This window comes from Camelus ferus, chromosome 5 (assembly GCF_009834535.1).
Source record: "Camelus ferus isolate YT-003-E chromosome 5, BCGSAC_Cfer_1.0, whole genome shotgun sequence".
Classification (NCBI taxonomy): Eukaryota; Metazoa; Chordata; class Mammalia; order Artiodactyla; family Camelidae; genus Camelus; species Camelus ferus.
The window spans coordinates 37,724,673-37,750,298 of record NC_045700.1 but is presented as its reverse complement, the minus strand read 5'-3'; the positions used below and the strand labels follow the sequence as shown (position 1 = coordinate 37,750,298).

Genomic DNA, 25,626 nt, shown 5'->3' with positions numbered 1-25,626 from the left:
TTATATTTGAAAACACTCCTAAAAAGGAATGAGTTTGATGGGCCTAACCACTGGAAGGGTTAAAAATATATAGACTGTATGCAGATAGTCAAGTCACTTGAAATGAATAAAGACTTTTTTCTTTAACACCTCAAAAGTCTACTGGGGTCTGGAATTTACATATTAAAACTTAAGATATTTAAATGAACAAAGTAATCTATAGACTAACTGATACATTCACTCTGATAAATTCACTACCAAATTGAAATCTTTAGGCTAAAAATCCTTAACTCATGTACCTGCAAAATCTGGCACTAAATTTTGTTTCCATAATAATGTACTGCATTTGTGCCTTTCAAATCCTACTACTCTGCCTTTCCAGATTATAAAGTAAGAAGCATTATTTTGTATTTCAAAAAAAATCCAGAGCAAAATTATCTTGAACCTCACAGGATTCATTCAACACCTATATCCCAAACACTCTTCAAGGCACTAGAGATCCAGTGGAGACCAAAACATATTAAATTCTGGTCTAGTATTTATTTTTGACTCTACTATTTCCATTGATATTAATGGTAACAGCAACAACAATAGTAATAGTAGTAGTAACCACATTTTATTGAACACCTACTGTAAGCCCAGCACTCTGCCATTTTCTCACTTAATCTTCTCAATAAATCATAAACAGGTATTATTATTCTTATTTTACAAATGAGAAAGATGAAGTCCAGAGAACTTCTCCAAGATCAGATAACTTATAAATGCTAGAGGTAGGATCTTATGTACTTCCTCAAAAGCCATGCCATGGGCAAGAAACTGAGGAATATAGATTGGCACTGAGTAGAGGGCTCTAGAAATTTAACTTTCCCATTAAAAAATGGAACAGAACAGTGACTGGAAATGGAATAAGAAAGAAAAGAATTAATGGAAAGAAAATCTATTTTTCACTCTTCTATAGTTCAAATTGTTCTAGGGACCTGAGGATAAGACTACTGTCTTCAATTGGTAATATTCATTTTCTCTCAAATGCGATAAAGCATTTTTGAATGCTGCAAAGATAGGTCAGACAACTAAAAGCAAAATGATATAGAGACATAAAATTCAGTGTCAAAGGGTTATATCCTTTTTTAAAAAGGTAAAGGTAATTTATTTGAAGGGATGTGATTTATTATCATTGTTTTTGAGAATGTTAACTGTGCCCTTGTTATACTGTTAATGCCTGCATAAATAAGTAAGCAACTTCTTATGTCATTGCTTTTAAGATATTGTTTCAAATGAAAACATTAGAAATTAAATGTACGGCAGTTTGAGACAATTTTACTCCAACTTGCAGATGAATGAAGATGCAATGCTTTAAAAAAAATTTTTTTTTGGAGTGGCAAATGGAATACATTTGAACTGGCTTACTATTTGAATCACATGCCTCCATACAGTGAGATGAGCTTTGAACCACTGTAGAAACAGAGCCCGAGTATGCCCTCACCTCTCTCTCTTGCTGGTGTGGAGGTCCTTTTTCATGTCTTTGTTTCATCCCACATGGACTAGTATGCCCCTTTTGTTGGCCTCCCAGTCCCTGCACGCATAATTAACAGACTTAAGCCAGTACACCATGTTCCCACAGAGACTCTGCCAGGCACCAGAGGGAGAGCATGCACACAACTGGACCTAGACCATTCTGGCATTGGCGGAGGGATTCTGAAACAGCAACAAGGGGCTGATCGCTATGAATTTTTTCAGAAGCTTGATGCAGGCAACTTCCTATACTGCTGCCTCCCATTCCCACCCCGACCCACTGTTACCGTCATTGCCAGTGCTAAGGACCTGATGAAAAAAAAATTACTTTGAGTTATGACTATTTTAGCCCCTCAGATAAAGAGAATTGTTGATCCTCTTTTCTTCTGGTCAATACTGAAACTCCTCTTTCCTATTTAAGTGTTGTTTTGCCACAGTATACAGTAGCATATATAAAATGTCAGGAACTTGCTAACCAAAATCACACTGTTTTCATAGACTCATTATTTTCCTAGAATACATTCAAGTAAATGATTTCATTTGAATTGTCTCCAGTTAGATGTATTCCTCAACAGAGTTAGTCGCTATGTTTTTATTCAAAACTCTGCTCAATCCTACTAGGTTCTAGTGTTTTACACTAATGTCTTTCTCTGAATTAAGGCAATAAAGCTTGATAGTATATGATTTGCTTTTCCACAAATAGGGGGAAAATGATTTTGTAATAAAAATTAGCAAAAGTTGTAAGCAATAAACTTCTGTTAAATTCTCTGTGAAGTCCAGCTATCCTTTTTACTGGAAGAGATGCATCACACCACGTGGCTGAAAACTGAAGACTAGCATCAAATTTACACACTTGGCTTTGTGAATAAGCAAAATGGTACATGTGAGCTTAAATGTTAACATTGTCAATAACAATATCCAACTTTGACTAAGAAATGAAAATAACGTGCATGCAAGAAAACTGTCAACACCTTTTAAAATTTCTGGTAATTTCTAGTAATAACTCAGTGGCTTACTTACATGAGAAGGAGAAAAGCTTACCTTGCTAAAGTCAACAGTGCTGTTCTCCCTGCTCACATCATTTTTATTTTCAACACAGGCTGGGGCAGACTGAGGAGAAACAACCTGACCTGCTAAAAGAGATTGTTATTACAGAATACAAACAATTACTTACATAATTCTAGACAGATTGAGTGAAATATGAATTAAACTAAACTACCATTGGTTTCTTAATGTATTTATGAGGTAAGCATGAAGGGTTAACATAGATATATATCAATACAAATATTCTTATTTATCAATTACAGATAGAAATGGGAGAATTCAGTCAAGAAAATGTAAACTCTCAGATTAAAACTTTGTAACTTAACAGTTATTCTCTATGAAGAAAGAACATCTACAAAAAAGAGTTTAATAATGGCTTTGAAACATCAGTGATTTCTAAATTTTATCCAAAACTATATATATGTGTATGTGTGTGTGTGTGTATATATATATGTAATCAGGATAGATATATATTAATGATTTAAGCTCAAATTGAAGTATTTAAAATGTAAAGTTTTTTAAAGGGCGAATATTTATTTGAAAAGTACACAGTGTATTTATAGCTTTTATTGCATCTGAAAAAACAAACCTTCTTTGACAATAACTTTTAGAGATTTCTATATGAGTGTTCAATTAGAAATACCTTTACCTCACATAATACGAACACTGAATGTTACACTTGTCACTATTCGATTGCATAAGCATACTGATATTGGTCCATATGAGAAGAGATCAATAAATTTGAATTACATTTTTTTTCCATTAACACTAACCAGCAACTTAATTATTCTGTAGTATTTTCCCCATTATAAGAAAGATTATATTACTTAAGTGAATTGTAGAGGTGGGAATATGACAATGGCTAGAAAAGGGTAATTAAATTCCACTATTCTCTAAATATGAAACATTGTTTTCAATCACAACTTATCTGAAATCTGTCCATATTTAGTAGCTAAACAATACAAATTATTAAGATTTGCTTAATTTCACATGTACCTCACTTTTCCCTAACCTCTCCCCATCCTCACTTGTTACTTTTGCTATGAAATATGTAATGACAACCCAGTTTTGAAGCCTTGACCATGTTTATGATCATAACTCAGTGACTCCAAAACACTGCTCCTATTCTTATGTCTTAGATGGGAAGACTCTTCTTTCTGCCTAGCTCTTCTCTCTACCTGCCTAAATCCAAACTTTATTCAATGTTCACCTTTAGTCTCCTTTCTCCAATTGCTGCAGCCTGGACTTATCTGAATTTCTTCAAACTGACAGTACATATACAAATAAAATTTGTTCTCCTTTTCTTTAAATTGTCTCCGGAAATCCATTTATTCTTTGCTACCTAGAAATTACCAAGTGTGACTTTTTTTTAACGAAGTGTGACTTTGCTACCTAGAAATTACTAAGTGTGACACTAACAATTTACTTTCATATATTACTATCAATTTTGCTTTTTGAACTATTTAGCCTCTCATGCAGGGATCACTTATTAATAGGTACAATTTTTTATAGTTTAAAATTGTATATATTGCCAGAGAGAAATGGGCTTAAAATTCCTGTAGAACCTCAACATTTCACTCCTCTTACTAAACAAAGTAAAATAACACATTTGGTGAGGATTTTAAAAATGAAATTTTAAAGCAAATTCACCTTAAACCATGCATACAAATTCTGATTATAGCAAATTCCAAGAAATATATAAACTTTAGAGGAATAACAGACTTAAGCTGCATCAGTTATTCTCATTCTCCCATTTCTAACTGCAGCGTGCAGCTATGACTGTGAACTGTTCATTAGCAGCCATTTAATTTATCATTCTCAAAAAAAAAACTGTAGTTTTTATTAAAAAAAAACCTTTTACATAATGCATTTGTGCTAACAGATGTCTTCAATCGCCAGTTTCACATCATTTCTCCATATTTTCATGAGTTAGAACGTTAGATATATTTAAACCTAAATTTACTGAATGTTCCATAAAATTAAATGGTAAAATTCAAGGCATGGATAAGTTAAATAATTATATATCTGCTTTCTTATAATAATTTATTTTATGTGATATAAAACTACATGGAAGAACAATTATTTAACTCAATCAGCAAACACATACAAAAATAGAGTCAACCCAGTACAAAATCATCAGCTTTGAAGACATTTAATTGGATAGAAAATATGTTATAACTTAAAATCTGAAGAAATTGAATGGTCTATATTTTCACATATATATTTCAAAAGTAGAACATTTCATAAATTAACTTTATCTCATGTGATATGTTTAAAATACTGGCACTTATATTTCCTTTTGTAAGTATTAATATATTTTTGAGATTTATTCTCTTATTCTTGTTCTAAGATGAAAATTTTACAAAATATTACCTCATAAAGTTGATAATCAGAAAAGGATTTGAAAACAATTTTCTATGAATCTTTTAAGTGATATGAATAATGACCTAGTGGAGAGTATTTAACTAGTTGGAGACATACTAGATGATAACAAATTCCTTGCTAGTTCTAATCTAGATTTATGCATAGAATGTATGTTAATGAAGGAAAAAAAGCATAAAAACTACCAGCCTATGATACAGGAATATAAACCACAAGTTTGATAGCTCATATTTCAGAGATAATAGTTAAATAATAGTAAATATTAGTAGTTGAATATATTTAACCATATCAAAGTTTTAAAAGTACTCCAAATCTTTCTCAATACATACGTTAATTTATTAAAATGAAACAGCACATATTGAATATGTATATTTTCAAGGCAGTATCTGAAACTCTGGCAGGATACAGAAAAATGTGTAGGTATCATTATTTAAAAATGAAACTGACAGGCTTGGTTTGGGTTATTTTGAAAAAAATAAAAGCCTTTAAATAGCTTAAATTTTAATTTACTGTCTGTCTGTCTATCTATCTATCTAAATCTATCATCTAGCTGTCAATCAAACTAAAATCCACACATGAAATATAGTCTACTAAACTACAGGAAATTTCATGAATTAAATAATTTTTATAATTGTGTTACCAATTATAGTCTTTGTCTGTCTAAACATTGGTTTCTTTAGTTTATTTCAATTATCACTGCCTTTCAGAAAAAGGTTGATGGGCTTAGATTTCAAAATGACTGTCATTAACTCAAATACTATTACATAAGAAGAATCAGTAAATTTAGGTTTTGAAAGGGTATTTCTTATTTTCTCCCTGATACCTAAAGCAATAGTAATTCACAGAATGACGATTTTCAGGTACAGGATTTTCCATTCAACCAGAAGTGAGTATGTTTCCTAATAGGATAAAAAAGAATTTGCTAGGATTTTTTTCCCCTCTAGGACAAAATAGTATAAAATTAGGGTTTAGCACTCACATACTCACATATCTGTGTGGAAACTTTATGGATGCTATTCCTGTGATAATTTATCCAATCAATATGTCACACTGCTTGCGGACATACATGTTTTTGCCTATTTCTTTATATTACCTTCACTTTGCCCACTGATCATTGTCCATATTAATATATTCTATAACTAAATGTCTTTGCAATATTTAATCACATCTGTTGCTATAATATTTTAATAACTTTGAAACATTAATATGACTATCCAAAAAAAGACATTTATTAATTCAATAACCTTATTATATCCCATGTAAATTATTCAAAAACTGATGAAAGTGGACACTATTATTAACTGGGACATGTTTGTGACTATTTAGATGTAAATATTTGATAAACCTAACATCATCCTTATATATTTACCATATATGTTTATTTTTCTAACCTTTTAAACTCAAAGAATTTACCATCTTAAATCCAAACCATTAATATTTGTCATACATCTTCTCAATTAAAGTGCGTATTATGTAGTATTCACATTAGTAACTGCTTGAATTAATTTTCCTTTGAGTCATGAATTCATTTTTCCCTCTGGACCTCCATGTAGGAATTATATATCAGTTAGATAAAAAGTTATCATAGACCAGGTATTTTTCCAAGGCAAATCATGAAAGATATGGGCAAGCACAGGAGAAAACTGAGAGTAATTGAAGCGATTTCTACTAGAAAATGGAAGCTCTGTTCTTCTTGTTGCACCATTAATTTTTCCCTAAGTCCACAGTGAGACTGGCAGAATCATTTCTCTCACCATGAAGTTTTGGGGGAAGAACATGAGATTATGTCAAAGTACTATTTTTTTTTTACTTTAAGTAATGTCAGTATCATTAAAGCATCTCATTATTGAAATACAACTGTAAATGTGTTCTCAAAAATCTGTTAAGAATTTTATTAACTCATTTAAGTCCTTACTTACAGTTTTCTTACTCTTTAAATAAATTATGTATATAAGTATTATAAAACAGCAGCTTTTAAAAGTCTATTTGGCCAAATTCAAATCAATAGGAGAATAACACACCACTTAAGTATATCATTATTTTCTACTGCTTTAATCCACTTAACACCACATGTAATAGAAGGAAACTGGGATGAAGACATGGAGGTACATTACTATTAACCTAGAGACCAAGCTGGTTTACACTACCTCAGAAACCTTCAACGCATTTAGAGTACCCAAAGGGTAGGAGATGAGGGAGGTACAGAGATGAGATGAGCCTGTTAGAGACAGACACAAGACAGAGCAAAATAAAGAAATATAAAAATGAATGACAAAGTTACATACATGTGTAACAATACATTTATTCATGGGAATAGAAAACATGAAGAAAGAAAGGCTAAATATTTAGAAAATGTTGATTAGGTGAGCTATACTTCAAAAACATGAAAAGTATGCACATAATTAAACTTGGAGAAAAATTAGTATGCCTGAAAATAATGTAATTTAAGAAATAACAAATTTAAACACATCATACAAGAAATATTTTTGCTGTTAAGATTTAGTCTTGCGATTCCAAAACTCAGTAGCAATAATACAGTCTCTGAACAGACTCACCAGTTATGTCAACAATGTTATCTTTATCTTCTTTTTTGGAACAATGGAGAATACCTTTATTATATAATGTTTAATTCTGTAATCTACATGAATTTTTTAATGTTTTCTCTTAAGTAATTCTAAGAATTATTATTCTAGCTTTTTTTCCCTTAAGGTAGAACATTATAAGGAATAATTTTTAAACTCTTAGTATCTTACTTATGAGACCATGGTATTTAAAAAATAAGAAAGCGTATAAATATCTAAACACACATGAAAACATTGTACATCTAAAAAAGTGAAAAAGTACAGCATTTGTAAAAGCAGCAGTTAGAAAGGTATAAAACTGATTTTCAAAAACCATAAATAAAAATCATTCACAATACATAAGTGTATATTACTTTAAGGGCTGAAATCTATACAGGCCTGAAGAGTCAATGCCTCCCATCCTTTCAAATCTAAATGTTCTCCAGTAACCTATAGTTTTGAAACTAAGTCAGAGACTTTCTGCTCTGCAATTCCTTTTAAGATCCTAAGTAAAAGAGACAATTGGGAAGTATTCAGAACAGGAGGGAGAAAAGATATGGAAAGGAAAAGAAATAGAGTTAGAATTATTAGTAAAGGAAACAGTGGAATGAAGACACCCTACACCTAAGGAAACTAAGAATCCTAAGTTATCATTTTAAATATAAAGATTATCACAAGGGTAATAATAATTTAGAATAGATTTGTAATCGAAATGTCTCAAAATACAACTGAATGTATAAATGATAAATACAAATATTGATACATTATGCTTTCTATATCATTAAAAACAAAAGTCTTATTTTTACTTTTAGGAAGTCCTTCCAGTTTCAAGGAAGTATTTGAACATTCCTGATAAATATTTGAGTACTTCCCACCCATATCTTTTCCAGGGTTCTAATGTTAAAGAAGGCATTATTTTTCTATTATTTTTTGCTGTTGTTTTGCCAAATGTAACTGTCACTTTTTATTGAAACATCAGAATCAGACATTTAATTCTCACAGTTTTGATGCTTAATGAAAAGTGAAAGTTAAACACAGCATGGTGGCGTTAAAAATGCATAGTGAATCCATAGCATCCTGCATCTTAGCCCTTAAGAGAATGTGCAGTACACCAAGAAAAAATACAAAAAAGTAAAGCTAGCATATTTGAAAGTGAGATTGACAAATTATCACAAACCACTAAAAAAGTTATGAACAAAATAGTGCAGACTGAAGGAGAAGAGCAAGAAAATCACTATCTTGTAAATCTAATCTATAAAATGGGGGGAAGATTCCCATTCAATTTTCAGATTGAAATGTCTGAATGTTTAACCCTTGAGACTACTACCAAGGCAGCATGCTCAAGGAACAGTTCAATTAAGGAAGCAGAAACCTTATTCCATATGACTCTTTTAGACATCTTTATATAAGCATCAGCTTGTTTTTGAGGGAATTTCAATTGTTTCACCTCTAAAGGTATGTTGAATGGGGGCTTATTTCTATCCCTGTACTTGGGAAAGAAAATATGTTCTGTTTTCACAATTCTAGAGAATCCTCACTCTATTTAATTCCCATTCTATAATCTTAAAAGAGTCAGTCTTTTTGCACAAAATACTCTACTGAAGAGATTTTTTAAAAATAATGAGAATATTATTTTTACCCTTTTGGATGTCTTGAAATGCTTTGGTAACTCTCTGTACTACTGCACAAAAAAATTAAATTTCTAGTGCATATTTTGAAACAAAATGTCAAATCTACATTTACAGCTATGAATTCTGATTGTTTGTTTATCTAGAGTTTGTCAGTTTTTAGAGTTTATAGGTAGGTTGAGAACCTTAGTAATAAAGGTCTTTCACACTTTTTTTCACTTCTAGACAGGAGATTTATTTCTAAATTGATGAAGTCTATACATATTTTCAGAATTCTCAACACACATAATTATGCAAAGTGTATAAGGAAGCAAAACAGAGTCACAAGGAGGTGTTATAAGCCTAGGCTTAGAAAACCACTTCTGACAGCATACTCTACAACAATACTTAATTGGATATATGAATCTTATTGGAAATGTTTCCAAGTTTTTATTATCCTAATGTATGCCTTGAAAGGATCTGTATGTGTTCAGATAAAGGCTGATTGTACAGATGGTGACAGAATCACTTCAGAACTACTCATATTCTAGTTTTCTAAAAAACTACGCCATTTCCTGAATAAGATAAAAAGCAGGCTCTCAGGAAAAGTTTGTATCTATGTGTGGACTTATGATTTAAAGCTATAATTCTCTCACCTCTTCTTATGTTTAAGAAAAGGCTAAAGGGGTAGCAAATAGTGTGTCTAGGTCCACATGATATTGCAATAAACAGTTTATCCAGTAAATTCAGTACCTTCCTCCCTCCAAAAACATTATGCAATAAAATTATTTTATAGTTAATGTTATCCCCAGTGAAATCTGAGATACAAATTATGACTAGTTCATACCCCAAGACCCTTGTACCTTTGAATAAACACTTATCCTTCTTGTAAACATATATTTTATTGTCTGATCTCCAGTGAAGGTAATGAAATAAGGCAGAAGTTCTTATAAAATGTGCTTGCATTCATGGAGTCAGTTCATGGGACTATTTTAATAAGGGCTTTAGAATCATGAAGACATAAATCCATAGTCAAAATTAGTAAATATCTGAATCTGTTTTCTTAATGTCATCATACCAAATAAATACTAGTATTATAAGCATAATAAAAGTACTACTCTTATACTAAACCTCAGAATATAAAAGCTTCATTTTGTCATTTTCAAGTATGTCATATTTTAAAGCAAATTGTGATTTGGAATATGAATGTATTTTAAATATATGATGTAATTCAAAGCAAGTTATAAAATCTCAAAATGTTCAGTGGAAATCTACAAATACAAGTTGGTATATACTACAAAGTGCTCATAACACTTTTACTGAGCTTAATATGTGCACAACTACACAGTCTTCTATATAACAACAATGGCTTACACTTAGTCATTGAAGCGTCATTAAAAAAATCAAATGAATATTTCAAAAATAAGTCTGCCATTTAGAACTGGTTCTATGTTCTGAGACAATAGTACATCTAAGCTTCTTCACTGATAAAAGTATTTCTTCTATTTGTGTATATTTGATTCAGTAGTAGGAAAACTGGTTAAAAATCCCTGAAGTGGACTCTAGAGAAAATTCACTTTCATGCATTTGCATTTAAGGTATCTCTGAAGTTTTTGAAAATAGGATTGAAATTACACAGGAAAGTCCATGCTGTCAATACACATGCTTTAGTCCATTTGTAGAAATCAGAGTCTTTCTAATAAAATACTTGAAATTACTTTTCATTAATTTGTAACTTATAAAACTGGGAACTTTTACAGCTGGTGGAAGTTTAACAAATTCATCTCATCCTCATGATAACTTCATTTTCCTTCACAAGACTAATGGAAGGGATGGATGATATCAAGAGATTCCTAAGTAACTTCCTTACTATAAATGATGAAGGGTCAAATGGATGCAAGAAAGAACAAAGTACACAGAAAGGATAAAACAGCCAGAAACACTGTTTTTGCTTCGTGGTTGCTAAGCAAAGTTGTAACGGCTAGAAAGCAATGGTCAGTGTGATCTACGTTGGTGTGCAAAGATAGTAAGCGTGGTGGCTCCAAGGATGCTGTTGATGCAGTACTGCAAGAGCAATACGCCCATGAGCTGGAAATCAGGCTTAATATATGCAGAAACACAAGTTATGCACAGTTGGTCTTTTTATTTGTACTCTCTAATGGGATTTGTTGACTATGAGCTAAATATGAAGCCAATATCTTTTTTTCCACAATCACTGAAAGGTGATCATGATTCATTTTAAATAAAAGATGGTAAGTCAAAGCACTGCATTTCATTCTCAAGCTATTAGATAAAGACTAGGACCTTCTTTGGGATGCAATTGATGCTTAGTTTATGTTTGCTACATTTGAGTCTATAGCTTCTTATTGATAACTTCTTATTAGTTATAGAATCTATAACTTCTTATTTCCCTTACATTCTTTCATGAGCGTTTCAGGAAAGTTAAATTCTTTATTAGGATTTCTGCAATTTGATGAGATAATAAGACACAATTCTACCACAACAATCTGAATTTCAATAGGTCATTTTCAAGTAAGATACATTTTAAAGGATTTAGAAGCACTTTGATATTTCAGACAACTATAGTAAGTAAAAAGAGTACAATAAAGAAACATTTACCATTTTTATCCATAGAATTTGGTTCCGATTGTTTCTTGCCAATATCAGCAAAGGAACGAACAATGGGAATCCTATTGGTGAGTTTTTTCTGATTCTGGTGGTGATGCTGTTTCATCAGTGCCTCATGGACCCTGTGGCGTACATCCTCATTGAGCTGGCCTGAGCTCACCTGTTGGTCGAGGACCATATCTGAAGAGGGAAGGCAGGAAGAAGATGAACACAGCTTTCCTGTGGTGTGCCAGTAATGAACCACTGAGTACAAATATGCATAACCTAGATATTATTTATCTTAAAATAGGAGTGAATTCCTTTAAAAATCTCCAAGTATGGTCATACAAACAGAATTTTATTCTTCTTTGTAGAAATGTTGCACAAAAAAGACTTGGGAAATTTTTCATTATACATCATTCATTTTAATGGGGTATTATTTTTCAAATAGTAAAAGTTGTATTGAAAATAAAGTGCTTTATGTTCTCCATTATTCACACTGAAAAGAGGGAGTAGCAGGGGTAATATCAATACAATTAGTATGTTTAAAATTGGTGAATAGTTTCATATTTATATTTTAATAGGATTTTTATCCCTTTTTCTAGTACAGAATAGCTTCCACATTTCCTCTTTAAGTGAACAGAAGTCCATCTGTAAAAATTTGATGCAAAGAGGCTTAGGCAGCGATCTAGTCGGTTGTACTTGGAGAGTAAACAACTCTTTCACACTAATATAAAGTCAGTCCTCTCAAACCTTCCTTGAAAATGTGTTTATATTTAAAAGGTCTTCTATACCATAAAATGAAGAATAAAAAGTGAGATTTCAGAAGGATACAATTAAGCAGATTGATATTTACCATCAGCAAGTGTCAGAAAGGCCTATAAAATAAGCAGATGAGTAAAAACACTTTTAGTTTCTTGGTAATACAAAGATCACCTCAATAACCCTCAATGTGATTAATCTGCTTTCAGATAATTAAATATTTTCTATTTGACTTTTTTGAGGTGCTAACTCCTTATATAAAGTAGATCACAATGAATTGTCTTCCACTGCCCTACTGATTATGCTGAAGATTTGAAAATTAGCAGAATTGCAGAATTCGCCTTTGTTTTAGTCCTGTCTATGCTGAATGAATCACTGACAGCTGGTGTAGACTCATCAAGAACTGCCTTTCACTCTGGAATCACTTCCCTACTGACAACTAGACAAACGTTTTCTGTACGGGAGAGATAATAAATATTTTAGGCTTTGTGGGCCATACAATCTCTGTCACAACTACTCACTTCTGTTTTTATAGCATGAAAGCAGCCGTGGACAACAAGTACACAAATGACCATAATTGTGTCTTAATAAAACTTTTTGAACTGAAATGTGAATTTCCTATCATTTTTATGCTGCAAAATATTAATCTTCTCTGTTAATTACATAAAAATGTAATAACGACTCTTAGCTGACATGCATAATAAAATCAGGCAACGGGCCATATTTGCACATAAAGCATAATCTGCCAACCTTTGCTCTACCATTTGGCTGTTTACGACAGGAAGAGTTGAATGCATGTTTGGGAGTCAACCATAATGTCCACTATAATTACCTCCAAAATCTCTTCCAGTTCTGAAAATGGATGATAGTGTAGAATATTTAAATCTATATCTCAGTTTTTTTGAGATCAGTAGTTATAATACCACTGGATTAATTTGAAAGAAAGGAAATGATAAATTGTCAACATACATAACTTTACACTGAAACCTTGTTAATAAGATGGGAAAATGTATATAAAAATGTGCATTATATACTTCATAATAGGAGTTGTAAAGTAGGTTAAGATACCAAAAGAATGTCATCATACAGCAATTTCATCTGTAAGTCATGATATGTATCTCCAGTTCAATATTCTAATCAGAATCAAAATTAATCATATAACAAACCAAGCACATGATTATGGTTTGTAATTCTTACCAAAGCACAGTCTTTCCAGGCTTGAGCACTACAAAAAAACCTGTAAGTCACTAGCTTCATAGTTTTTCAGAGATAAGGTTTTTATTTTAAACAGTTACAATAGGAGGAAGTAAATAGAAAAAAAAAACACTCATCTGCTCATTAGTCACAAAGAAATATTCAGTAAAACTGCATCAAAAAATGTGTTAGTGAACTGGACAAGTTAACCATCTTGCATAAGAATATAACTTACACTAAGGTGAAATTTAAGTGCCAAAGGGAGTGTGATTCACTAATCACTTACATTGTTCTCTTCACCCCCATAACGTGTATTAGTATTAATCCTGAAAAGTAGGAAAAGATAATGGGCCATGATGGCTTTGGGCCCCGAGACAAGACTGACGACCACAGCAGCTATGATACCTAAATAATACAGTTTAGCCTGCCAGCGCACATTGCCAGGATCTGGATCATAAGAGAAGAAGCAGGAAGAAAAAAGATAAATAGGTCACAGACTTCTAGCACTAAACAGGCTCCAGAAAAAAACCAGTAGCATTTCTGTAAAAAAAAAAAAAAAAAAGCCTCAGAAACGAAAAACTATTTTTAATCCCTATCAGGTGATTATTTTATCATAATTAATCCATTTTGACTATTGAGTGAAAGTTTCTAGAGACCATAAGATTTTACAGGTTCTGTATTAATCTCTGCCTCCTTAAAGATTATCATATAATTGCTTTGTCTTAAAAACCCATTGTCCTAACTTAAAAAATGCTGGGGGAGGAATAGGGAACAGGCAGGGTCTCAATTTTACAGTCTGTCTGGTAACACTAACAAAAGTCTGTGTGAAAAAAATGTAAACTACCGTAAGGATACTTACTTTCCAGACCAAGGATGATAATAGTATCTGTATGTTAAAAAAATACATGGCTATTCCTGTACTCCCAAATCTGCAGTTTACATTCAGTGGAGCAAACTGGATTTTCCATCAATGAAAGATTTTAAACAACGAAAGTTGTTTTAATGAGTTGAGAACTATGACTGATAATTTCTCCATGGTACTAACTTTGGTTTGGTTTTAGTATCTTATACTCATTGACAGAGTTATGTTCAGGTATATAACACTGCAGATAGACTGTTTCCATTATTATTCTTTACAGTCCTGAATTTCAAAGAGATTAACATAAACCATAAAATTGCCTATAATTTATTTGAGTATAATTAAGAAGCATTTTTAATACAATTAATCTTCACAAGAGAATAAATCATGGCAAGAAAACACACTTGGAGAATTTTGGATTTGAAAAGGTTAAGTAATATTTTGAAGGAAGAAGTTTAAATTTATTCTGAGTTCCCTAAAACACTGGGAAATAGACATTTTAAAATTAACTTTATCCAAAAGAAAATCCTAATTTAATTATACCAGAAATTCTTGACAGACCTGCCAGATACAAATGAGATTTTCCCCTGCTAAGTCTACAAAAAAATCTCTTTAAAAGAATTATCTAAGAGTCTATTAAAAACATATCAGAACATTGATATAAAAATCCTTGACCGTTCTAAAACAATATCTGGGTCATATTCCTCTACTAGGAAATGTCTGGAAAACATTAATGCCGCAGAGCCTGTGCATTTGCAAAGTACGAGTGTTTAGAGCCCTTAAAGGCAAGCTATTATACCTAGCTTTTGCAAAACAGAAACTAAGGACTGATATGTTAGTATCTGCCTAATGTGTTAAAAAAAAAATGATAAATACGAGGTGAAGAAAAAGTTCCAGATCATTATGGTCCCAAATTATCATGAAATAGAACAAAACAAAATTTATGATTATAGGTTAATCAAAAGAAATTATTCCCAACTCTGCAAGTGTCACCTAAGATATATATCACTTTCTGATTATGTTTTATAAAATGGAAGAAATAGCCTCCTTCCTACCTCATAAGGCTTCTGTGATAAAAAATTTAACAATGGATGTGAAAATACTTCACAAAATTAGAAGTCTTCAAAATGTAAAACATTCATATTCATATTTATTACACACTCACTAATACAACTCAACTGTCACAAAGTAAAAATAGCAATAAGTAAACAATAAGAAAACAATTTCAAGCTATAGGGAGAAAATGTTTTAGTAAGAGTTTATTGAGGGCAGAAATAAATACGTTTGGATTAAATAAGTCAAATTAAAAATTACTCAGAGGAAGGAATCTCTTTTCATTAATGACTGAAACAGAATCTAAGGTATTAACAATCAACACGAGTACTTGTAATCATTTTTCTACACGGTCTTAACTCTAAACTACTGACCTTTTATGAATGGTATTTTGCAGATTGCTGTACACTAAAAATGGGACATTCGAGCTGGGCTACTTTGGAGGCAGGAAGATACAGACTAATTAGAAGAGAAGAAAGAATACTAAAAAGCTATTTGGGGTATCAAGACTTCCATTGAACTACTTTCATTTGTAAGAATAGACTTAGAAAATGTAATTTGCTTTAAAAGCTAGACTTAACACAGCTAACAACCTTCACATATTCTACAGAGTTGAGCTTGGGGAAGAGGGCAGGTTTAGGGAAAGGAAGCATAATTTAGACAACAAAACCAAGCTAAGGCGATAAAATAAACAACAGCATTTTAGTCAAATTATAAAGGGAGAAGATTTCCTCAGAGAAATAAATTCCTAAAGAAAGTATTAGAAATTATATGCTTTAAGAAATTTAAAGCCTGGTAAAACCACTGAGGCTAATTTTGCCAGGGTGAGAAATTTGACAGTTCATTACAAATAGTTAATCCAAAACTTATTTGGATTAATACATTTTCAAAGGTAATGCCATCACTGACATAAGCAGCAGAGATAAACTCCTTATTTGGGGCAAGACCTTTAACCTTCTGAGTCTCAGTTTCTTTATTTATGAAGGATAACAAGCTCCAACTTTGTTTTAAGTCTCAAAAAGATAGCAGAGAATTACTAAAAAGAGCTTCCTCAGCTGCAAAGACTATGAAAACCTCAGTCATTTGATTCCTAATTAAAACATAAAAATATTTATTGAGTATCAGCAAGACCCTACAATGTAAAGCTAGGGAATTGAGTTGGATGGCTACTGGTCTAGCATTGTCAGGATGTCTGCTAATTTCTAGGTTAATCATTTTCTTTAAGTCTTGACTTAGCGTGACCTGTTACTGTATCCTGTGTTCTGAAAAATATACTGTTTATAACTTTATACAGTCTTTTAGGCTCTAGTTCTGTATTTTAAAGTGTAATCTCTTTATACGTGTTGTATGAAACTTAGTGGAAAAAAGCTTATCTTTCCTGTTTTTTGTTTGTGCTTAATATTGTGAGCCAAATATTTCTCTGTGCTTATTTTTTTTCATACATATTGCAATGAATGTATACCTATCATCACCAATTACCAAATAAATAATTTTAAACTAATCAAGCTTTCTTTAAAATTTGGGCAACATCCATTTCAAACCATCTCTTTCTTCAGAGAGTAGCTGTAGTGTAAGAGAAGAATAGTGTAATAGGAGCTTTCAGAGTCAGAGGCCCTTAAATGGAACTTGAACCATGAAAGTTTCAGAATTTCTATTTTGTTATTGAAAAATGGGAATGACATTTTATGAGGTTATTCTGAAGATTAAATTAGATATATTATTTTCTCACTTATGTGATCAAAAAACACACAACAGTGTTTTGGATTTTTTTAATCCCATCTCTACAATATAATTAAGACACTGAAGTCTCCCTTAAGTCTTTCTGCTTCACAAATAAATTCCACATGGAACTGCTTTTATTTTTTTTCCAAACTAGGAATTTTTAAAAACTGTCCAAGGCCTTGCTTTGTTTTTGTTTTTTAAAACCTCCCTTAACTATTTCACTTATACCTTCTCAAAACCCATTTCTGTGTTTTTGTACCATTTTGTTTTTACTAAAATGTGTTTATCTTCCAGATCAAAAGGTATAGAAGTTCTCTGCTCATAATGCTAGAGTAACAGTAAGATGTTTCCCAAATACAGCTGCTTGTATAATACCGCCATAGTAGGCTTCTGGTAGTAATGATTCATCCCAGAGGTTAGCCATAGTATTCAAATACAACGTATCTCATCTGCATCACTTGGCTTCCTCTGGAATTCAAGAGTTTTAATTCAGGTTAAACTAAATGGCCATTCCTTTCTGTTTTATTCTAGACTAACATTTTTCCTATTTACTGAAATTTTTTCACTTGGTTATTTTATATATTTGAATATTGAAAAAAATCAATCTTTAGGTTTATGAATTTTCCTTTAGTTTTCTAATGGTGATCGTCTAATTGCATATGATACTGAAAAACAATATGTGTACAAAATGGGAGTCAAGAATATAAGTTCTTGTTCCAGACTGGCAAGTTAGACTGTATTTCTCTGAGATTTGATTTCTTTTATCTTAAACGAGGAGGTAGGATAAAAGTATTTTTAAAGCCTCATACACTGATCATGAGAATTAATATTCTAAAAGTCTCACATGTATAGAATTATAAGAAGAATAACAAAAATCAGCCACACCCACAAGAGTGAAATAGACTAAGAGAAAAAAAAAGATACCTGCAATTTCTTCTAAAGTGTTGGCATGCATGTCCAGCAACACAGTTCCATTCAGGATACAACTTCTCAACTCAAACAAGCTGTGCAGTGAAAGAGTAGCCACGTAAGGTTTGCTCCACCTTTCCCCTCCATCTTCCACATCTTCTTCAAACTTCAACCACCTGTACAAATAAACTATTATTATCACACACTGAATTATATTGTAGACGGATGAAACTTTATCCCAATAATGAAAGGTAAAAATAGAAAGTTATTCACATTTCCTCTTGGTTTCAAGGGTTTTGGAAGTAAGTAGAAGCCAGCCCAAGTCACCAAGTTTATTTTATTTTAATTGCACTTAGCAGAGTCTTTTTGTCACTGAAAGCTACATTGAAAACAAAGAAAAACTCATATGCTATTTTTATTATTCTTTCTAGCTTTGAAAAAATATGTTAATATAAATGTTTAACCAGTGGTCACAGTCAATCTGCTGTAGAACTAATAGAGTATACTTCATAGAAAGATAATGGTGACTGAAAAAAATGCAAAAGAAAACAGAATACTCATTTTTCTTTAGCAGGAGGTCTTAAAACAATATTTGAATCTCTTGAAAACTTTGCCGTTTGATTTTTTTAGGGAGGCTAGTATAATTTGGGGGCTATTCTGTAGGAAAAATATTTATTAGGCCTGTCTCAGTGAAATTGAGTGACTGCAGTCACTTCCTAGGGACTAAATCAATGAGAACTGAGCTCAGCCCCTACTCCCGGGGTGTTCCTGCCAACGATGGATAACACGAGAACTCTGATATCATGGTACCATTGGGAGACCACCACCTTCTTGGAGCGAACTGAATAGTGTTATCTGGGATTGTTTCTAAGTAAGATAAATGGAAGGAATAAAAAGAAACCAATGATTTTACTGCTCTGGCACTAGCACTAAATCTCTTTTTCTTTTAGAGACTTGCTTTCTAATCTTAAATTCTAATCAATTTAATTCCATCATTTCTAAGGAACTCTAGCATAAATGCCTGTCCTCCCTCCATTCCCCACCATCTCCTCATTTTTTTCTCTCCTTGTCACGTTTGCCCTCTCTCCAAGCAATGTTACTCAAATTCTCTATATGATATTATATTACTGTTTTGTGTAATCAAATGATCCAACTCCAACAGAGGACAAGTATGTGGTAGCAACTAGTTAGAGAACCAATGGATCAGCCAGCCGAAAAAACTAACCAAAAGGGCTAGTCAGAATGACTAATATGTAGAGTTCCAAGAAAGATAAAGAAAGCTATGGATCTGTCCTCAGTTTTCAGGGAGCAAAAAGTTGTCAGGAGGTGACAACAAAACTAATAGGGAAGAGTATAGCTGTACCTGCCGAAAGAGAGGAGTGTAAGCTATGCCCATCCTAAGTTTATAGAATGCTTGAAGGTTGAAAAAATTTACATTTAAGCCCAACTCACTGACAGTATCACTTCAATGCTGACAATTTTATGGAGTATCTTTGTCTACATACTTGGGAATTTTTCATATTAGGGATTCTTAATGCTTTTCAGCCCTGAACAGGACCATAATACATCATAAATCATGTGATAGTCATTACTATTGTTCATCAACTATAACTAGCTCTCTCTCTCTTCCTAGTAAAGAGTAGGGTATACCATTACCTGGCTCTCTTCACTGGGGAGGCCACTGTTAGCTAGTTCTGGACAACAAATTATGAGTAGAAATTATGTGTGCCATTTCAAGACTGGAGTTTTTCATTGCCAGGATGAGACCCTCTGGAGCTCCCTTCTTTCCTGATGTGGCCACCAGCAATGTTCAAGACATAGGCTGCTCCAGCATCTAGAGTCTCTAAGTAACTACAGTGCAGAGCCACCACTGATTCATGATGGGCAATAAATAAATCTGGGGGATTTTTGGAATTTTAAGCCTTTGAAATTTTTGGGATATTAAGCCTCTGAAATTACAGGATATTTTTTCTAGTATAACTTAGCCTATCCAAACTTATAAAAAATCACCATTTCAGCAATTCATCACCATCAAATAACTAATTATAATTAATGGTGAGAATGAATATGATTTTAATAAATACAATAAATTCATATTTCTCGCCAGGTATAAAAGTAAGGCCAATGGTCACATTATGAATGTTAATATCTCAAAAGATTAACCTCTTGACAGACATTTTGAAACAGGATAGTATCATGAAAAGTGTCTTGGATTAGTTGGGAATAAAAAGAAATCTAGATTTTATTCCAATTCTGCATCTAAATTGCTATGTGACCAAGGGAAATCTTTCAACTTCTCTGGGCCACGGTTTTCTCATCTGTAAAATGATGAGACCAATTCAACACATTAAAAACTTTTCCAGGCAACATAGGGGTAGGGGATTAAGAGGTACAAACTAGTAAGCTACAATGATATATTGTACAACATGGGGAATATAGCCAGTATTTTATAATAACTATAAATGGAACATAGCCTTTAAAATTGTCAATCTCTACATCGTACACCTGTGACATATAATATTGTACATCAGTTATACTTCAATAAAAAAAAACTTGTCAAGATGACTTAGTAGCCTTATCAAATCAGATTCAACTCTTAACTGATTCTTATTTTTCTCCAGAGTCTGTGCCCATTTTCCACAAAAATATAATTACCTATGTTGAATTCACGGACTTTCTTTTAGCTCAAATATCTTATACTAAAGCCTTTTACAGAAACAACTGATTTAACATTTAACTTTCATCCTTGTCTGGAACAAATCTCAAGCTGAAAAATGTTCTGTGTTCTCGCCCTCTCTTCTTATATTGTCTAAAGAAGTGGCACCAAGAGAGTGGGTACAACTTTTATTAAATCTTTTTTCACCTTATATACTACTCACATATGATGTGGTTTTCGGACAAAAAGAACAAAAGAAGGGAGTCTATGTAGCAGCACTCATGCTGGTGTTACTTTGACTGAAGAATATTGTTAGATTTGAAATCTAGTTTCCAGTCTATTGGGTGGTAAAGAAGAACTAGGGTAGTGAAAGAGTGTAATAGTGTTTGGAGGACTATAGAGTTCTCATTTCTGCAGTTATAGTACTTTCTGTCATCTCTCTGTATAGAACTGCTTCTAAAATGTTTAAAGTTTTCACTCAGGAAACCCTGAAATGAGGGTTTGTACATTATTTTGAAATATATTGTTTCTTAATCATTTAAGTATAAATCTACAGACTGATGCATATAATAATATTGTTTGTAAATTGTAGTAACACTAATAATAAATTCAATTTTAAATACCCATAGGCTTCTACTGCAACAAAATTATCCAACCCCTTCTTCTAAGGAAATTTATAATTAAATTTTATTTCCAGGTAACAGTGAAGATAATTAAATAAGCAACAAAGCTTCTACATCATTTTATCTTGGCTCCTTTGAAAGTGAATATTTGAATTTTAAGAATCTTGAGAAGATGTTGGGGGGTGTGTGTGTGTGTGTGTTTGTGTGTAGTTGTATGCATTTCTATCTCATATATAGATTTAGTAACCACCACATAATCAAGATATAAAACTGTTCCATCAGCACAAAGGAGCTTCCTTTATGTTCTCAGTCTCCACCCTGCTTCTGTCCCCTGGCAATAACTAGTCTGTTCGTCGTCACTATAGTTATGTTATTTTGAAGATGTTCTGTAAGTGGAACCATATAGTTTGCAACCTTTTGAGACTGACATTTTCTACTAAGCACAATGCCCTTGAGAGTCATCCAAGTTATTGTATACATCAGTAGTTTGTTCCTTCTTATTGCTAAGAAGTGCTCCATTGGTATGGATATACAAACATTTGTTTAACCATCCACCCACTGAAGGATATTTGGATTGTTTACAAGTTTTTGCTCTCACAAATAAAGCTACTATAACATTCATAAAGTTTTTTTGTGTGAACATAAGTTCATTTCTCTAGGATAAATACCCAAGACTGTGATTGTAGAGTCATATTTACTAATGCATATTTAGTTTTATAAAAAGCTATCAATCTGTTTTCTAGAGTAGGCCTATCATTTTAAATCCACACCTGCAATGGATGAGAGATCCAGTGTCTCAATATCCTCACCAGCATAGGCTATTATGACTATTTATTTAATTTTAGTTATTCTATTAAGTGTGCAGTGATATCTCATAGTGGGTTTAATTTACATTTCCCTAATAGCTAATGCTGTTGAACATTGTTTTACGCGTTTATTTGCCATGTGTATCTCCTCTTTAGTGAAAGGTCTATTTGCGTTTTTGCCCATTTTCTAATTGACTTGTTTGTTTTCAAACTGTTAAACTTTGAGAGTTCTTTACATATTCTAGTACAGTATTTTTGTCAAATATATGTTGTTTGCAAATATTTTCTCCCTGTCTGTAGCTTGTCTTCATCCTCTTCACAGGATCTTTGACAGCACCAACATTTTTAATTCTGATGAAGTCTAATTTATTAATATTTTCATTTATGGATCGTACTTTTGGCATCATGCTTAAAAACTCATCTTCTAAACAGAACTGAAGGAATTATACTCCCTAACTTCAGACTATACTACCATGCTACAGTAATCAAAACACAGTGGTACTGGCACAAAAATAGACATATAGATCAATGGAACAGGATAGACAACCCAAAAATAAACCCACACACTTATGGTCAAGTAATCTACAACAAAGGAGGCAAAAATATACAATGGAGAAAAGACAGTCTCTTCAATAAGTGGTGCTGGGAAAAATGGACAGCTCCATGGAAAAGAATGAAATAAGAACATTCTCTAACACCATACATAAAAACAAACTCAAAATGGATTAAAGACCTAGTTATAAGACCAGATACTATAAAACTCCTAGAGGAAAACATAGTCAGAACACTCTTTGACATAAATTGCAGCAATATTTTTTGGATCTATCTCCTAGAGTAATGGAAACAAAAGCAAAAATAAACAAATAGGATCTAATTAAACATAAATGCTTTTGCACAGCAAAGGAAACCATAAATAAAATAAAAAGACAATCTACAGAATGGGAGAAAATATTTGCAAACAATGCAACTGACAAGAGATTAATTTCCAAAATATAGAAACAGCTCATATGACTCAAAATAAAAAAAAAAAAAAACCAATCAAAAAATGGAGCAGAAGACCTAAATAGATATTTCTCCAAAGAAGACATACAGATGGCCAACAGTCACATGAAAAGAGGCTCAACATAACTAATAATTAGAGAAATGAAAATCAAAACTACAATGAGGTATCACCTTATGCTGGTCAGAATGGCCATCATCAAACAATCTACAAATAATAAATTCTGGAGCAAGTATGGAGAAAAGGCAACTCTTTTACACTGTTGGTGGGAATATAATTGGTGCAGCCACTTTGAAGAACAGTATGGAGGTTACTTTTTTAAAAAACTAAAAATAGAGTTACTAAATGATCCTGCAATCCCACTCCTAGGCATATATCTGGAGAAAACTGTAATTTGAAGAGATACATGCACCCTAATGTTCATGGCAGCACTATTTACAATAGCCAAGACATGGAAGCAACCTAAATGTCCACTGACAGATGTCTGGATAAAGAAGATGTGGCATATATATATATAATGAAATATTACTCAGCCATAAAAAAAAAGAATGAAATAATGCCACTTGCAGCAACATGGATGGACACAGAGATTATCATACTAAGTGAACTAAGTCAGACAGAGAAAGAAAAATATATGATATCATATATACGTAGAATAAATAAAATTAAACAAATGAACTTATTTATAAAACAGAAAGAGACTCAACAGACATAGAAAACAAACTTATGGTTACCAAAGGGGGAAGGAGGGGATAAATTTGGAGTTTGGGATTAACATAAACACATTACTATATGTAAAACAGATAAACAACAAGGATCTACTGTATAGCACAGGGAACAATATTCAGTATCTTGTAATAACCTATAATGGAAAAGAATCTGAAAAAGAATACATATTATATATGTATAACTGAATCACTTTGCTGTACACCTGAAGCACTATAAATCAACTATACTTCAATAAAAAATTAAAATTAAAAAAATTAAATTAAAATTAAAAAACTTTTTTAAAAACCTTATCTTTTAGCCCTAGGTCCTGAATATATTCTATGTTTTCTCTAACTTTGCATAGCTTTATGTTTTACATTTAGATTTATGATTTATTTTGAATTAACTATTGTATATACTCTAAAGTTTAGATTGAGGTTAGCATTTTTTATTTACAGATCCCTAATTGTTTCAGTACCATTTGCTGAAAAGACAATTCCTCCTTCATTTAACAGCTTTTGTCCTTTGTCAAAAATGAGTTAGCTGTACTTGGTTTGGTCTTCCTTAGTTCTCTATTTTGTTCCATTGATCTATGTGTCTACCTGAAAAGACATTTTTAAAACAAATCCAAAATGTATATTCATTTCTTTAGAACAATTTTCTTCAAATTAGGAGTTTGGTCTTTCAGAAAAGAAGAACTGGAGTCTCTTGAGCATCCCAAGCAGTTTGGTAGTTAAGATGACCAAAATATAAGTTATATGCATGGATGGTTTGATATAACCACAGGTTTTATGAGTATTACTACAGGAGAACATAAGATACTTTACATAAAAAAGAAACCACAAGTTACAAATATCAAGTTACTAAACATTTCAAGATTCAGCGCTTTAAGCCAACTCCAGAATGATGCCAAAAGCTTTAAAAGATATTTAAATGAATATATTTTAAAGACACGTAAGTATATCTCTTTTCTGTTTTTCATTCCATTTCATACTCCAAAGATAGAAATTAACAAGTCTGAGAACACACCAAAACCTGTTTCCAGATTTGTAGTCATTGGATATACTGTCAGTTGCAAAATGCCTGATTGCAGTTAATGACCTAAAATGTTGCATTTTATTCCAGGTTTCAAATAAACTCAACTGACATTTGTTTGAGTAGCGAACCAAAGCAAACAAGAATCTCATAGGCATGAATGAGATGTAATGGACAATGAAAAAATCAGAACTGTAGGCTAACTGCACCACATTTTCTATGGGGAAGGGATGGATTTAAACTCTGTTGAGATTATTTTCATTTCCTTCCGTATATGTGGATCTGTATTCATCCATAATTAATACCTTGGAATCTCCTTCTACAAAATAACAACATAAAATAGGTGTTTCATGAATTCTTTGAGACTTAAGTTAATGATAATCTCCTCTATAATACTCATATTATAAATCCACAAAATAAAATTCTTCTGCTAATTAGAAATAGACATTTTCTATAGAATGTAACTTTTAAAATTTTATTCCCACTGATTCGGCTTAGCTTTTCTAATAGTTTTTATCCTCTGGTTCTACCCAAATAGGAAATAAAGGAGTTACTATATCATACAAAATTATAACCTGGGGGAAAGTCATGAATTCTCAAGGGAAAA

The 25,626-nt window shown here is 32.1% G+C and overlaps 1 protein-coding gene across 3 annotated transcripts in view; it reads right to left on the bottom strand.

The window, feature by feature from the left end:
* SLC4A10 (solute carrier family 4 member 10) overlaps nucleotides 1-25,626 on the bottom strand; it is a 250,809-nt gene that overhangs the window by 96,249 nt on the left and 128,934 nt on the right. Inside the window, exons 5-8 of one of the 3 annotated variants that reach the window (XM_014552454.2) lie at nucleotides 18,207-18,367; nucleotides 11,705-11,893; nucleotides 2,533-2,624; nucleotides 1,463-1,552 (exon numbers count right to left, since the gene is read on the bottom strand). In XM_014552454.2, the coding sequence (XP_014407940.1) occupies nucleotides 1,463-1,552; nucleotides 2,533-2,624; nucleotides 11,705-11,893; nucleotides 18,207-18,367 (532 nt within the window). The remainder of the gene's footprint in view (nucleotides 1-1,462; nucleotides 1,553-2,532; nucleotides 2,625-11,704; nucleotides 11,894-18,206; nucleotides 18,368-25,626) is intronic. The other 2 variants (XM_032479570.1, XM_032479569.1) reach the window with 2 other exon arrangements.